This window comes from Phycodurus eques, chromosome 12 (assembly GCF_024500275.1).
Source record: "Phycodurus eques isolate BA_2022a chromosome 12, UOR_Pequ_1.1, whole genome shotgun sequence".
NCBI classification, from domain to species: Eukaryota; Metazoa; Chordata; class Actinopteri; order Syngnathiformes; family Syngnathidae; genus Phycodurus; species Phycodurus eques.
Window position 1 is genome coordinate 18,352,710 of NC_084536.1, and position 17,662 is coordinate 18,370,371.

The 17,662-nt window shown below is 38.5% G+C and overlaps 1 protein-coding gene across 5 annotated transcripts in view; it reads right to left on the reverse strand.

Moving 5' to 3' along the window:
* The window catches only part of LOC133410327 (receptor tyrosine-protein kinase erbB-4-like), a 238,167-nt gene that overhangs the window by 87,793 nt on the left and 132,712 nt on the right, over positions 1-17,662 (reverse strand). For all 5 annotated transcript variants that reach the window (XM_061691350.1, XM_061691353.1, XM_061691352.1 and 2 more), the window contains exon 3: positions 9,794-9,980. In XM_061691350.1, coding sequence (XP_061547334.1) covers positions 9,794-9,980 — 187 coding nt within the window. The remainder of the gene's footprint in view (positions 1-9,793; positions 9,981-17,662) is intronic.

The window sequence follows — 17,662 nt, forward strand, 5'->3', positions numbered from 1 at the left end:
GTGTATATGGTATGTAATAATATGAGATGATCATAGATTTATATGGGTACACAGTCATAATGGCCTTCCAAAAGAAACCAGAACTACGATGTGGTCCGCGACAAAAATGAGTTTGACAGCCCTGAATTATACAATTCAAATATCACCGCAGAACTAAAGTAGCTGCCGTGGGTCATCCACTCATGACAACTAGTTCAGAACAAAACACTGCGCGACACTTCAGTGTCTTAGTGTGCGGCGGGCCTTATGCTCATTGGAAGAAAACTGAAAGGCTTCAAGGAAAGACGAGGACACATTCTGTGTCAAAGAAGATACATGTCAGGAAAGACATACAGTTATAAAATATAAATAAACATAAAAGTGTAGTTATTTACTTGAGTTCCAGAACAGAAAAATGTCAAGGTTGAATGCTATGCTTACAATTAGAGCTCACTAATCTCAAAAGAGTCCGCATTAAAGCACTTCATGAGGCTGGATGATCTCTTCTTTATGAAAGTTGGTCTAAAACATTCCTGAAGTACTATATATTATGTGTCATTGTTGGAGACTGCAACAATTTTCATCTAAAATGTAAAACAGCATCGCAAATTACGCCATTCAAAATGACCATTAAAGCAAATGAATGATGAAATGAAAATGCAACCTTAGTTTTATGTACTGCAAAGCTATTCTTTATTGCAACTTCACAAGAGCTAAATACATTTCAGAATGTATCATAACTTTCCTCATCTCATAATATCAACAGATGGCACATGTTCCCCCAGGGCCTAAATGCAATTTCAACAGTGTTCTCCACAGTGGAATGATCGTACCCATTGAAATGTAATTGCACAATGGTGTGTTTAACGAGTGACCCAAAAAGAACAACTGCTCTACCTTAACAGCATTAAAAAGATTTAGATTTACCCTGACAAACTTACATTTAGAAGCGTGGTAATGTGTGGCTCGGAAAGACACTTTTTGATTGAAGACAAACAGAAAGAATCTTTTCCCTCATGGTCCAACCAATCCTCCCAATGTTGCAGTCAACTCTTTGTAAAGACGAACCACATAAATGCAGCTCAAGTGGATAAATAAAATACATTGGTGGTGAAGACATAAATCATCTTAAAAATGGGAATGGACTGTGGCTAAAACCGTAAAAAAATAAATGGATAAGCAGAAGATGAGAGAAACGGCTGTCTCTTAGGGGACAGAATAAGACATATCACTGCCTAGATGAAGAGCTCTGGTTTGTTGAACTGTAAAATAATGTTAAGAAAACAAGTATCTAACATTGAAATACATTATAGGAGTCTACTGAAGTACTGCATTTTCAGGACAAGTTGGACATATGGCTATGCAAAGTGGAAAACAATGCACTTTTTCTTTAGTACTTAACTGTGCAAAAGGTACACCAATGGTATTTACATATACAGTAAATGTATGAATCTAAAGTGACGTTATATTTGTCACAAGTAAATGTAATACATACATACACTCGTACAATAAATCGAATCATTTGAACCTTTATATTACACTGGGGAGTTTTTTCCCCCATATCACTTAGATAGTTGATGGCAGAGGGGCATCAACCCTCACCCTGATCCCCGAGCATATGCCTCTCCTCCACCAAGTAATTGCATTCCATGGCTAGTGATTACATTTAGTGCCGATCCCGCCCAACACAATTGTTTCCTCCGAGTCTTTATGAAAAATTGCTGAGATTTAGGGCTTATAGTATTAAGCCGGAGCAAGGCTGCACATCCGCTTAAAGATGAGAAGACCAAAAAAAAATAAAAATCATTAAATTATGACAGAGTGGTTGTGGGGTGTACCATAGCTTTACATTGTTGCTTTCTTTCTTTAAGCTTAAACTGTGATAAAACTTTAGTAATCTGAGATTTATGGAAAACGTGGAGGAAGAAGGGCCTTGTAACAAAACACTGATCAGATAAATTATGAGAACAGATGAAAAACAAAAGAAAATAAATGGAAACAAAATGATGGGGCAGACGATATTATCAAGGAATGAGCAGCCAATGATTAAAAATAAAAGCAAAAATACCTTCAGTTGGAACGACTGAGGGCCATTTATCGTAGCGTGGCTGATGTGTGATCATGATTGCAAATTAGCTTTGGCACAAGCTAAATAAAACAGTGGAGAAAGAGACACAAAGCTAGAGAAAAGCATGTATTTGAAGTGAAAAATACTAAGTACGCTGGTTATAATACACAGCAAGGTTGTTTGTTTGTGGTTTGCCTTTTTTTCCCCACACCTACTGACACATTATCACACCATAGACCAGGACACTCACTTTCTTCACACTCTACTTGTGTGCTAGTGGGTGAAATTAGATGGTCTGTACTCAAGTCACATAAGGAGTACCACACTATTAAGGAGAACATTTTAAAAATAATAATAAGTGCCTCAGTTGGTTACAGTTTGACACAAATGTTTAAGTATCTTGTTGTGCATCCATGTTAACCGGCTAAAGGGTTTCTCTAACCACATTAAACCAGATTTTGAGTGATGTCTCTATCTGTGGATTAACCCCCTTTAGACATTTCATCAATTCACTGTCATCTATTCTAGCTCGCAGTGGAACATCAAGATGTGCAGGGCAGATAGGTCGACCCAAGTGCAAGAATCAATAACAACCAAGCAGAGCTTTAGAGAGCGAAAAGGAGATAGTGATCATCTTGATAGAGCTGGTCAAATGATACAATGAACAAGACTGAACACAAGGTCTGAAAATGACAAGAACAAACTAGTGACCTTAGATAGAACTGAACAAATAACAGGAAACAAGGTGGTCAAAATTGAGAAAGGGAGGAAGAAACGGGCCAGGGGAATAAAAACCAACAAGGTGATAATGGGATTGTATTACTGCGGAAGTTTTGATGTTTTGATCAAGTTTTCTCATAACGGACATTTGAACTAAACCCTTTTACCTCATAAATAGTATATATATATTCGAGAGTGGTAGAGTGCAAAACGAGTGATATTCAGTCTTTTAATATGTACATCCCAAACATTTTTTGTGCCATTCCCACGAGACAGTAAGACTTTATATGCATCCCATAAATTAGACATGATCTTGGAAATTCTGAACTATTAATTGAACGAGTAATTGTCATATATTTTAGAAGAATAAAATTTTTATATTTCATACAACAACAAAAAGGGCCGCTGATTGCGTTCCAGCCATAGAAGATATTCTCAGACTAAAAAAAGTCAACACTTACAATACAGACATTTGATTTGAACCCACAAAACGATCTATATAATAAGTCCTTTAAATACCCTGGAAAAGAGGTCGTCAGACAATTCATGTATAGTCATATACTGTATACTGTAATCCACATATGCAGACAACAATGGTTCATAGGCTGGCCAAAAAAACATAACAATCAAATAATATTTTCATAATAAAGAACAAAAGGTGAGTTTTAAATCAGATAATGGTCACTGAAAATGAATTATTGTCATGCTTGATGTTGCATGCAGTAACACGTCACACATCCCTGTGGAGACAGGAGATGAACAGAAGAGTCCTTTTCATGTTCTATTACCCACCACTGCTCCCATCAATATCTGCTCCACTAGCTAAAGTCTTCAGGCGCAGAGGTAATAAAAATATGTACATTATATTAATTATGAGGCTGCCACAGGGTAGTGTGGGTTTGGAGGTGGTGTGTAAGTACATTTAATTCAGTTATTAAACTCGTTTGAAAGAAAGCTTGTGCAATGATTACAATATATATTGGAAATTGATGAGTATTGAAAATGTGAGGGCTTTTAATGAGAAACCATCCCCTCATTAATGCTTGATATTTTCACGGGAGTGGTTAGGTTACATTATGTTAGGTTAAGCAGAAACTTAACTGATCCCAAAGGAAAGTCTGTTAATTTCTCCCATATGGAATTAAAGTAACACAATAGATGCTGCAATATTAGAGGTAGTTGTTAAAGAGTAGAGCTGTGAATTTATTAGTTTTACAGTTTTACACAAAAAAGCAACATTAAAAACAGAAAAAAAAAAAAAAGTCACCTTGACTTCAATGTGCTACAAGATTTTGTCTTGCGCGACATCATGCATCATGGCCATTCGACCTCTGGATGGAAGGTGCATTTTTCTTGAAAATATGTTTCCTTTGGTGGTTGTACTGTATCAACAATCATGTAAAAGAAATTGAAGTATTAAAAAAAATAAAAATAAATACAATTATGTTGGCGGACCGGTGGCCGACTGGTTAGCACATCTGCCTCACAGTTCTGAGGACCGGGGTTAAAATCCCGGCCCTGCCTGTGTGGAATTTGCATGTTCTCCCCGTGCCTGTGTGGGGTTTCTCCAGGTACTCCGGTTTCCTCCCACATCCCAAAAACATGGGTGCTAGGTTGACTGAAGTCTCTAAATTGACCGTAGGTGCGAATAGTTGTTTGTGTCTATGTGCCCTGCGATTGGCTGGCGACCAATTCAGGGTGTACCCCGCCTCTCGCCCGAAGATAGCTGGGATAGGCTTCAGCACACCCGCGACCCCAGTGAGAATAAGCGGTACAGAAAATGGATGGATAGGGTGTAGTGAATGGGTGGAAACAATAAACAAAATTAATAATTAGTAAATAAACAGGGTTTCCAATCACATGAACTATTTGAGTACATTCAGGCTTAGCATAATGTTGAAAGTGCTAATACACCATATTGTATATCATTAATGATTTAAAGTCAGAAGTGGCACAAGAACAATAAAAAAGAACATTTCAAGGGATTGATCCCTACTGTCCCATCTGTCATAGCAAACCACCTACTACCTTCGGTAGTCTCCCTATCTCTGTCAGACAGTAGCATTACAGAGCAATCAATTAATACCAACCACAACTGATGGCCAGTTCTGGAATTAATTTAACACACTCCTCCTCACGATCCACATTAGGAGCTTGCAAATGTGACAATACGAACGGCGTCCTTCAAAACGAATGGTCCTCTTTCCCCCTTCTCGAAGAAGTGAAATATTGAGTGTGACATGGGAGTAATTGCATGGGAAGTAATCAATTAGTCCCACAATTGAAGGAGACCTGAGGTCTGTGGGCTGCCAGGCAAAAGGCTCAACCGAATTCTGGTAATGTGCACTGAGCTGAACTTCAGCTTCAGGTGGCATAATAGCGATTTTTTTTCTCTTAGTAGATGGTGAATGGTTGTAGATCAGAAGGAGGAAGCAATTAAATGCCCCTTCCTCAGAGGCGCATGTCCACGGGTATCTTACCGACTCAAATTGTCCCTTCCACCTTGCCTATCATTTCTTTCGCCTGTCCAGCTTTTTGCTGCACACTTTACACAAGATTTCCCCATTGAGCACACATGCTGTGATTCCTACTATAATTCACAGTACCAGCGGGCTGTTTTTAAACATTACTTTCCACTTCATGTTTGTGCTCCATATCATTCTTGCTCCTTGCTTTCCGGTTAAAAAGTCAATTGTGCAGTAAAGATGGTAACGCAGGCCATTACAAGCCGACACTGGCTTATTTTTTATGTGTTTTTTATGCTTTGCAAAAATCCGCACAGAAAGAGGAACAATATGCTGGAGAAAGAAGTACAAGTGAAAGAAGAGTAAGTTTTCCATCCCCTTCTTCATCAACTTTGTGATTTGGAAGAAAACGTACTACTCTACATTCTAGTAACCTTATACACTCCCACCCTTCTTGCTTCTATCTTACTCTCAGTGTCTCTCTACAGGTTCAGAATTTCTCTCTTGAAAGTATGAATACATAAGGTACAAGGACATCTTGCATATACTGTCACATCTGTATCACATCTGACAAGATGTGTAAAAGTCTTCTGCTCCCTCTGAAATGATCAGTATTAATGTAACATATTTGCCGCTAGAGCCTGTATCCCAGTTGTTTTCTAAGTGGAACTACTAACTCCCTTTATCAAGTTAAGAGAATTTGGTGCCGAACACTGTACATAGTGAGTTTGTTTTTGTGAAAGGTATCAATATGGCAAATCAGGACCATCAAGTGAAACCGATGAGAGCCAAAAAGGAGAATGACAAGAAATGAAAGTGAGACAGTAAATGAGACAAATAAAGAGAGACCAGATGGGCCATGAAGAAGTGGATAATGCCTTTGGCATAGACCACCGGCTTCTGTACATGCACGCAATAAGAGAGGATCATTCAGCAGATGGGGCCTCAGTTTGGAAGTTTCATTTTGGACAGACGCAGTGCAGGCGTCGGGGCGGTTAGAAAGATGAATCAACAACACTGAGCAAATCTGAAAGAATAACAATATTCTGGCTAAAACGAGGAAAGAGTAGGAGGGGGTGAAGTAAATTGTGTTCAATGAGAAAACTAATATGTGCTCCTTACTGAGGTTTTTATTTAGTCAGGGTAGCGGACTAGCAAGTACTCTTGGATATAGCATCTGAAAGAATTCTTGGACATTCTTGGAAATTGATGTTAATTTTAAAATGCACGACTTCACAAGTATTAAATTGATGTAGTAACACTATATTTATTCTTAGACGTCCCATTTTTCTATGAGTTTTGTCAATTTGCATTTAAAGTGAATATATTTTAAATGAATTGGTTGTTTTCATTTTGTTTCTTGTTACATTGACCTTACTGTATATTCAACCATCATATTTGAGATTTACTACACTTCACCATCGGTCCACATGTATGATTGTCCTTTACCTTCACCATGGTTGTTCTTGTGAATTTTCCAGGCTTTCTTCTAGCTTCTGATTGGTTGGCCCTATGCTTAGTGGTTGCCATGTCACTTGTGGCTTTGTCACGCAAATGAGCGCCTATTGGAGATACTGTATTTTCTGAAATGTAACAATGGCAGATAGTAAAATATTAACCCCCAAAATGTCAAACTGGAGAAGAAAAAAAAAATCATAGCCTTTCTGTGAAATTGACAAGAGTGAAACTTTTGTAAGCAATGCATTGCACAAAAAAACGATGGTATAGTGGTTCACTCAGCCCGGGTTCATTTCCCACTCTGAATGTGAGTGAGAATGGTGGCCTTTCTCGATATGTGCCCTATACTGTATGTGGGAACCAGTCCAGGGTGTCGTCTGCCTTTTGCCCGAAGTAAGCTGGGATAGACTCCAGCTCTCCGCAACACTGAACAAGGTCAGCGGTATAGAAAATGGATGAATGGCAAACCTGTTAAAAGCATTAAGTAATGGTATTTTTATTTTTGTTGTTAATCTTGCTTTTATTTATTGTAACATGCTGTATTCACATTATGCAGAAGAACACATTCATGCAGTATAAGAACCCATGGACATAACTCAAGTTCGTTTAAGGGGGATGCAAACACAGAGGCACACTCAAGAGATTTGTGCGTCTGTGCTGCCACAAATATTCCCAAATTTCCTAATTTTGGCTTTAAATTGTCCCCACATTGTTTCCTACAATGTTATTGTCAAAGTGTTGAATAAATACCCTCCACTAACCAACGTTTTCATTTCTAATTTATTTTGTGTTCACACAGACTCACCAAAGTGTCTCCTAACGTTTGTGCGGTTAAGTTGCCTAAGCTTGATTGAAAGGTGCATCAGAGGGAGTCCTATCCTTGCGCACCCAGGGACCTCCACCACCCCATCCTTTAGCCCCTTTAAGTCCACAGAGTCTATTCACCGCACTCAGTGAAGAAGCCAGGAAAATCAATAAGAGCACTGCTACAATATACTAGCGACAAATTGATTTCATCCAAGGCAATTTTGAACCAAGTAAAATGCATGTGGGTTTCATCACTGGGGGTATTTTACTGCACCTTCTCTTGATTAGCCCCTTATGTAGTTAATATATTTGATCCTCTTATTATGTTATATATCGATGATATCGACCTCTTTACTCATCTCCTGGGAGTTGAACAATGAACTAATTTGACAGCAAAGTCAAAACCTCTGTGATAAATGCGACAGCTGACCCCAAGCCGACCAAGCACTTAAGGGTAGAAATGGTTTGAACTTTGCTGTAAGTTTTGAACTATGCTGATGTCAAATAGTTGATCAGCCTTCATTATTCAAACACAGAGAATGGCTTCGACAAAGCAAGCAAGCTGGTGGCTAAGTGTCATGATGGAAAAGGAAAAAAAACAACAGAATCTCAACTACACCTGAACTTCGCATATGAGCCACACTATTTTATCTGGATTTTAATTCAATTTACATTTTAAATGGCATTGATGCTATGCTGTGTCTTTGTTGACAATCCTTTATTGAGAGCAGATAGTTATGAAGCAGAATATTCTTTTAGTTTAGCTGGGGATAGAACAGCAACGACTGGTCATCTCCGGAATGAAAAATGCTATTTTTATTTGACTGAGCCAAAGCGAAGCAGGGAGCTTCACACGGGAAGTCATCAGAATCATGACAGTTAGCAATATTGTGTCTTAATTGTTTAGTATTACAATCTTATTTCATGTGTATTTTGGCTGGCTTATGAATCACAATCACAATAAATTGTTATTTAACTGTTGACTTCATGTGCAAACCATTCTGTTCTGCCTGCTGATATTAGCTATTATTTTCTTCTTTATTTTTCTTAGTATATTTAGTATGAGTCTTATAGGTTGATCAGAATAAAAGGCTCAACAGTGAACAAGAACAGTGATAGGAGCGGTAAAGCAGATTCAGGCCATGGCTGTTATGCGCAACTTCCCTTGTACATTATATTCCAACTTGGTACATTACCAAGTTGGAACATAACACACAATCACATACTGGAGTTACACAAACAACTGCTGAAGGCTGTGCTGTTTCGCCTGGCTAAAGAAAAAAAAAAAAAAAAAAAAAAGGTCATTGAATTATTCAAAGATAAATGGAAACAAATGTTTATATCATTGTAAGCATAACATACATGGCCATAATTATAAAGCGGTAGATCCTAGCAATTATGAATGCAGCTAAGTTGCAAATATGGGGACATCTTCGCTTTGGTGTACGGTGCATGGTCATGTACAGAACAATCAAACAATATTTCATGGCAATATTGTATGTGTCTAATTTCCATAATTTGGGAGTCAATGCACACACACACCAAATAACCATCAAAGGCTGACAGTTAATGTTGCTGATCAACTGTTCTACAGGTGTTTGAGGGTTGAATAGCATTAACAGCTCCATTTAATTGAATAAGGATACAAAACAGGAGTGCCTTTACTCTGTAAAATAACTGTACTGATTTTTAGCCCATTGTTTTAATAAGAATTGAAGTCTGCCTAAATCAGACTGTAGAATAAAGGCCCCTGTCATATTATTTGTGGGTCATGGGAGTCAAATACAAATTGATATTGTTATGATTTAAATAGAGTATTTTTTTATGATAATTGTGAACCATTTGGACTGTATTACATACTAATGCAATGGTATTACAATTTACTCAACTCCATGACTTTCACTGTTATTGCAGTTGAATGTAATTTCTTTCGCACCTAATATAACACGTATGGGCAATCATTTATATCACAACTGTACTGGAGAGCAAACCGACGCTTATGAATAACGTTTCTAGCTCTCTGTTACCACCGCATGTACCCATAACACCAACAGTGTAAATCAAAATCCTTTGATCCACACTTAGTTTGGCAATTACTTTCTCAACTTTTCCCTGTGCTTCATTTCTTTGTGGCTTCTGGGCTTGGAATGTCAAAATGAAACCCAGGAACAAAACGGTCCCCACGTATTCCAATTGCTAACCATTTTACAGTCGACTAATGAATGACTGGGTCCAATGGATTGTGAGACACTGAACATTGTTGTTGCAGGACACAGTGCAGATAAATGTCACTCACCCGTGAGGTTCTTCAGACCCAACTGACGCAGGCCAAAGTTTCCATCATGTCTGTAGTTGAGGAAGATTGCAAGTGAGTAGTGGTTGTCGTACAACTTAGTCCCTCGGATGATTCGCAAGTTCTCCAGTGGTAAGTAGTCAAACTGGTTGAGAGCCACCAGCACATAGCCTGTCACTTCCCGGATCGACTGCAAACAGAATGATGGAAGGTTCTGTTAGTGTGTCTTAGCGAAGTAAAAAAAAAAAACTAAACAAACAAAAAATAAAATAATTACAAAACAAAACAAAAAAAGAAAAAGTGGGGGAAAGGAAAAAAATGTCGTCAAAATCTGAACCAATATGTGCTCTGAATTAATGTTCGACTTAGAGGTTGCATTGTAGTCTAATGCCCATGGATTTTGTATATTGATGCCATAGTTACAGTGAGGGTTTTAATGTTTCTGGCGTTCATGTTTCTAACGCTATTCCCAATTATTTATCTCGTTGTTTGACCCTCCTTATTTGTGGTATGTTTTTTTTTAACTGCCTCTCTGGGCTACATACAGGTCACCGATGTCTAGTTCATAAAAAAGGTCCTTTATGCGAAGTTTGTTCTGCTTCCCTTAAGGTGCTGGATTAGCAACATTTATTTGAATTTTTGATTAACAGACGTGGCTAGGTATTTGTCTTTCATTATTGTTATGTGCAGTCGAGACTACCTGTGGTATTCCCTTTGGCTGATTTAGGAGTCTTTTCTGGATAGAGCTTTCGCCAATTCCCTGTCTGGACTGCTTTCTTTCATCGCATTAAAACTTAAGAGTGGCATTCTGCCAGCTGCCTTTGTAATTATACATACTCCTTTTGGCCCAGTTTGTCTGATCCCTGCACCTGATTCAAATTCCTGTTTTTTGGTGTTTATTGTTGTTGTTTTTTCATAGACGTGCAATTATGCAGCATGAAGCATAACTTGGGGAAATAATACAGGTTTGATACGATTTATGGAAACTGAACAGAATATACTGTGGGTCTTTTCGAAGCTTTAAGCCTTCTGTTTGAAAACGAAACCATATTTATATAACCATATTGCTGGTTCAAATGGTTAGACGTGCAGAATGGAGACAATGAACCAGAAAAAAAAGTGTCAAAATGTAGAATGGGAGGTGTAGGGGACGCAAGCATGCATCATATCATTGACAGCATGTGCCTCCGAGGTCACTCTCTACATATTCAATCATGCCAGTGAGTTGAATCAGAGCATCTGAGCGAAGAATATTTGCTCCAGGGTTGGAGACCACACTGCAACACTTGCAGCAGCACAAGGTTCAGCGCTCATGTCTCGTGTGAGGCCTGGGGTGAGTGCATCACAAGGGCAGGCATTACTTCACACTTTAAATGTCATTTAGGACTGGGTATAATGTCTGTGGAGAGTATGGCAAAAAGCCACAGAGAAGCAGCTGATGTTGAATGAATCAAAGTGACAGGCTGTGCCCTCTTTCTCCCATCCGCCATCATGGTTGCTGTCACTAATAGACAGGCGGTCAGAAAAATCTTTCCACACTGGCCTGCTGATAATCAACAAGTGTGTATATGTGTGAAATGCTATTGCAGCTGATGCAGTCAGTTGATATAAGTGCTTAGGAGGCCCTGGCCGAGCGGCATAATCATTGTGGCTGACAGCTGTCAGAGAGCGTGGCCATCCGCCTCCAGTAAATAAGCCACGGCTGCAGCTCTGGCGTCATTGCCCTGCTCATTCCTATTAATCGGAACAGGCGGTCTTTAGTCTGGTGATTGTATGCGGATTTAGTTGAAACACGGTGACGGTAAATATATATCCATGGTACAAGTGGCCTTGTTTATCTATACTGGCAGGGTCTGACACCTTCATGGGGACCGAAATACTTAATGTGTCAAGTTGATACAGACTTAGTTGAGGTCTTAAACTTTGTTTTACGCTTGGGGATAGACAAATACAACATGCTCTCAGGAGAAAAGTAAGAAAGTAGTACAACATATTAGAAAAGGAAGAGACTCATACTTATTTGTGGGAAAAAGTCGCTTTGTCTATTAGGCTTTGGTAATAAAGACCTGGGAACCAGAAGATAGATAACTCCAGAGATGGATAGTTTCTAGTTTGCTTCTGAAGCATGCAAAAAAAAAAATAATTAAAAAACAAAATTAAAGGGTGCTCATTAAATTTACCCTCAAAGCAAACAAAGGGGGCAGCGATGCGGCCTAGTGCACAGCTTTAAGGGAATAAAAACACTGCATTTTGCAAGGGTCTAAAACTTGGTTTTCATTTTAGCCATGGGACATCTTTTCAAGTATTTATCAGGAAATCATACAAAAAGTACTAAAAAATCTTGGGAGCGAAATAAGCTCTTGTGGAAGTCCTTAGAGATATCTTGTATTACTATACAGTACCCTAAAATTATGTGTAATCGCTAATTTAATATGCTACAAAAACAAAACAAAACAAAAATCGCTAACTTACTACGCTGTCATTGATTAAAATGGTACGAATACAGCGACGGGCACGAGCAGTCTAGGTGTCACTGTCCCAGGACAAGCTAGAAGCACAAAAGCAAGCAAGGTGTAAATAAATGCCAAAGATACAGTTCTTAACATATTTATTAAATTGCAACCCAACTTCTCTAAATGAAAAGCATTTGTGATGACCGCAATCATTATTTCATTCATTTTGTTCCTGGTTAATTCACCAGTGTGGAGAATCGCTATAACTTAAATTTTAAGCACATTATTCCATGATTTAGATGTCATTCCTGTTCAAAATGGTAAAATGATGAGAGCTCATTGAAAATGAAAGAGTCCACATGATCTAAAACATTTGTGTAGCAGCAGTGTATGTCATGGACTAACTAGTTAGTTTTAGTGTTTCGTGTTGATAGTGTTTGAAAAGGTCAATTGGGAACGCACGAATCAGTAGTTTGTGTCCAAATAGAACACGCTAAAGTATTTACAGTTAAGCTGTTTTGACAGTACATGGGGAGAACACTGAGATTTACATCATATTAAGATCTAAAAATCATCATCATGTTTGCCTAATAACTGATATCAGACTTTGATAACAATAGTACCGCAACAAAAAGCAATGCAATACATATACAGATATCCACCCCGAGAAGCTACTAGAATAAAATAAACCTATAAAGATGAATAATGATACAGAGAAGATCCTGGAAACTCTGTTGCTAGCTCAACACATATTTTAGGGTTACTGTACAGTATGTCCAGTTATCCAAATTGGAACACTTTGTTAAAATGTAGGGATGATGCAACAGCAGAGGCCGGTTTAACAATTCACATTCACCCTGTTGGGAGGGCTGCTCAACCCTGAACGACAAGCAAAAATTCTAAGTTCACAGACTAAGAAAAGCTCGAAGTTCAGTGGCATTGCCTGGGGAGCTGTTCCATATTCTTTCCATTTAAATCTTCCAAAAGGCAAAGGTTGCCACATAGCAGTACGTGCTATGAAATACAGCTACCTTAATGTGGGCATACGAAAGTAAAGATGACAATTATTTCTGGGCACACACTTCATAATTTTTTTTTATTTTTTCTTGGGCAGTCTATTATCTGTCGTACACAGCTGCCATTTGGTTTTGTTCAAGTGCAGCAATGAAGAGTGAAATAGGAGTAGGCAGTAGTGAAAGAAGATGACATGTTTTTCAAAAACAAAAGATTTAAAAATACATTAGGATGTGGATGTGACTTCAGGCTCTTGGTAAGCCAATGAACACATTAATCTACTTTGTGTGGTCACTTTTATTAAACAAAGATCAACCAAACAAGGAACCTCATTGCAAAATGTCTCATGTGCACTTAAAGAAAAAAAGTGCACACACATCCCTGTAGAACAGAAACCGGAGATTTAAAAAGGAGTTAATACTCAGGAGTTTAGCACATGGGCCAGTTTCATTTCTGTTTGTGGAAGAGCTAAATTTGCATGGCCTTTGCACGGCCTTGTCATTGTATCTACATTCAATTAGAGCAGTAAATTACCTGCTAAATATAACAACACATCCCTATTGTCCTGAATCTCTTAAGCTAAAAGTAAGTCTTGTATGGAACATACAGGTATCTAATTGTATGATATTGCAGAAGCCCAAGTTTGTACCTAAACTGTTTCTAGCACATTGCACATAACATATAATGTAACAGTAAATGTTGTACTGGTACTGGCAACGACATAATGTTGATACTAACCGCGCAAAAACTGTCACGTGTTGTAAGCCAGCCTTGCACCCATCTAACACACATGCATCCCGAGAGAGCACCAAAGTCCCAGTAACAGTGAACAAGAGACAGCGAGAGCCAGATTCACTAGGTTAAAAGGGATTCCTCCCCCTTCCTCCTCCCTAGGCCAGAGCATTTGTGAACGGAAGTGTGGCAGCGGAACAAACCCCTCACTTGAGTCACTGAGACGTGCCCAGTTTTGAAATTGAATCCTCCAATCCCCAACTTCTAAATGGGATGGAGAAGGAGAGAGGTTTTGCTGCAGTCAGCAAAGCGAGGAAGGTGAAAGAATGATGAAACAGACAGAAGAATGGAGACCGGTACATTTCAGGATGATCAGTCAAATGGATCAGAGTCCACATATATTTGAATATGGAATTAAAACTTTGCCTGTTTTCAGTTCAGAACTAGAAAGGGGGATTGCAGGTTGCTGGTGTGGGGTGCTGTAAGTCTAGTGCAGTGATTTCCAACCTTTATGGAGCGAAGGCGCATATTTTACAATTGGAAAATCCCATTGCACACCAACAAACAAAAATGTCACAAACGTAGATAAACAGTAATTACTGTAGGTACTTCCTGCCATCTAATAGAAGAGCATTTATTTGTTCTGTCTGTCACTCACTGGCATAAACAGAGGAACAAAGATAAAATATTTCTTGTCAATTAATATTTTTTTGAGCAGTTAAGTAAAATTTGATAATTTCCCACAGCACACCTGAAGATCACTCATGGCACACTAATGTGCCACGGCACACTGGTTGGGAATCACTGGTCTCGTGACACAATTACCATGTTTCAAGACAACACATCTTAGCATGATTGTCTCATCTCATTTCCATACATATGAGTATTAATGTGTAGTTATGTGCGCCACAGGGATCTGGCCGCTGAACAAATCTTTTTTTTTTTTACACCTAAACTTAAATACACAATAAAGAAGAACGTGTTTTTGTGTATTGTGATCAACATTACAACGTGATCTGACAAGAGGATGTTGCAATACAGTTTTACACCACTGAAACTTACAACCACAAAAAAATAAATTATTTCTTCTCTGGCAATTAGTCAAAGGGTCTGTCAAAACAAAGCATGATTCCCTTCTTCAAATTCAAAGTGCAAGGCAGGAGATTATGTGGCCACTGTCACACTAATTGTTGTTATGGTCCAGTCCTGTCATGCCATGTGCTCGCTATTGCTTTAGATTTGAAGAATTTTGTTATACCCTATCTGTTGCACATTCTGTACAGTTTCTCTGCCTACATTCTCTACTTTTGTGTTTTCTGCACTTGTGTCTATCATACCATTATTCTTTGACATTTAAAGTGTTCATCTATTAACAGGTTTCTATTGTGGTTTTAGTATGCAGTGACGAAGGACGGCACCACATCACACTGAGATGGGTGTCCAACAGTTTGTTCATTTTATGTTGCAAAATAAGCTCAACAAAATATTAGAACTATACATGCAGTTCTACACCACTGCAAACAACAACCACTCACGCTAAACAGTGCAAATCGATAGATTACTAAATTATATTTAAAGGCACAATTGTTGATGCAGCTCTTGTAATGGATTTCATTGGATTGTCAAGATTTACATGTATATCACTCATCATTAGCGGGCACTACTCTGAAGTGCTTAAAACAGCAATTGGTAATGTTGCAGATTAAGTAAGAAAGACTGAAAGCTACAAGCTACAACTACAAGTTTAATGGCTCTCAGGGCCACCTTAAATTGGACAGTACCAAACTTCTGATGTGTGTGGGTTTTTTGGTTTTTTTTTTGTATTTTTTTTAAGAGCTGCAGTTGTCACTTTATGGATTGCAATGCCAGATAGCAAGCACCATTAATTTTATCTTCAATTTGTCTTACGCATCCTACCTTGAGGAGAGAGATGAAGACTGATACTGAGATTGAACAGTGGAGAGACACTAGTTCCCATATGAAAGACTTACAACTCCATCACAGCACTTGTAATGAGTGGACCCCTGTTGGGAATTCTACAAATAGACTAATTTGTAATTGATTCAGTGCATTAATTACTGTCCTGGTTATGCCTGTGTCATGGTTAATATTGAGCCAATCTGACGAGGCTCGGAGGCCCCTCTGCAGTGGGACCATTCGGGTGAAGCAGCCATTATTCAATTATGCCCCACATATCGGCAACGAGGCAAGTCTTAATCCGTGAGTAATCACTTCCCTGCACTCCCTAACTACGAGCTGATGCGAACGAGGGTGCATTGGGGTGGGCCACAGATCCATGTAGCCCGTGGTTAGGTCTTTAATCAGGCTTGGGAATCAAATCCCATTGGTGTTTTGATTGTAATACCATTAATACCATTAGAGAAGAGTTATGTCATCGCAGGTTTTACAAAGATTGTCATTACCGTCACAAAGTTTTTCATTGATCAAAACAATTAAATAGGAAATGGGAATACTTGACACTGCATTTTTATACAGGTGTGGGGAAATCATGTATTATAACACCATGCATGCATCCTAATTTGCTGTCTAAATGTTTCTTCAAAACATATACTTCAGAGACACCTCCCCACGTTCATAAAGAGGAAGGCTGACCTCCTTTACTTGAATTTAATAAATGATCAGTCAGACTTTGTTCCCTGGAAATATACCTAGATGTCAGTCATCTGCTAAAAAATAACCTCAATAATCCAAGGATATTTTTTTTTTTACTTGGTTTATTCAAGCACAGTGATGTTATTGGCTTTTTTCCTAAGCGCATTGTGCGTCATCGCTCAACTCAAACACAAAGTAAATGTGGTTGGTGTGGTCTAAAGTGAAAGTACATGTTTTGAAGGACAAATCTGTAATTCTGGTGGTGAATGGGGATAGTCGCTAAATACATTGGGAGTTATAAAAACATGATTTCATTGGTTGTTTGGCCACACACATACCATAGGACTAGAGATCATGTATAATAATTATGTGAAAATACAGGATTTTCTTGAAAATATACAGTTTATGTTGCAAGGCATATTTTTTTGGGTCTTTAAGCCTTAAAACCTTAAAGGAAGGTCCATATTTTGAACCACACCTCACTAGGCTCGGTGCAGGAACCACGCTTTGCAGTGCACGCTGTACACTGCCTGCAGTAAGCCATGATATGCTGTTTACCAACAGACTTGTGATTGGGGACAGCAGAACGCACAATTATCTCCAACAGGATGCAATAACAAAAAAATGTACAACAAACTGTCATCTTAGAGGACAGAATCAGTCCTTATTCTGAATCTTATTCTTTGCTGGTAATAAATTAAGCTATACAAGGTTCAGTTATCTGGTTGAGAATGGTTACATTTTTGGGAGATACGAGTTGTACAGCATTCTTGGCTTCCTTTAGCCCCTTTTCTTGTTTGTTTCAGTCCTGAGACTAAAACATGGGCTTCTCAAACAGAGTTGATTATATTTCCTCTTTTATCACTCGTGGCCTTCTCCTAAAATGCGTTTGGAGAAACACAACAACAAAAACAGAACCAATCTCTCTGCAAGTAATGTCACTAGATCATGTCCTTTTCTGTATATTTCACTGTGGCAATCGTACAAAGTTCTGTGGCTATGTTAACTAATTTAGAGTCCCCTATATTGAGAACATTTAGCTTCTATCTGGACAGGGTAA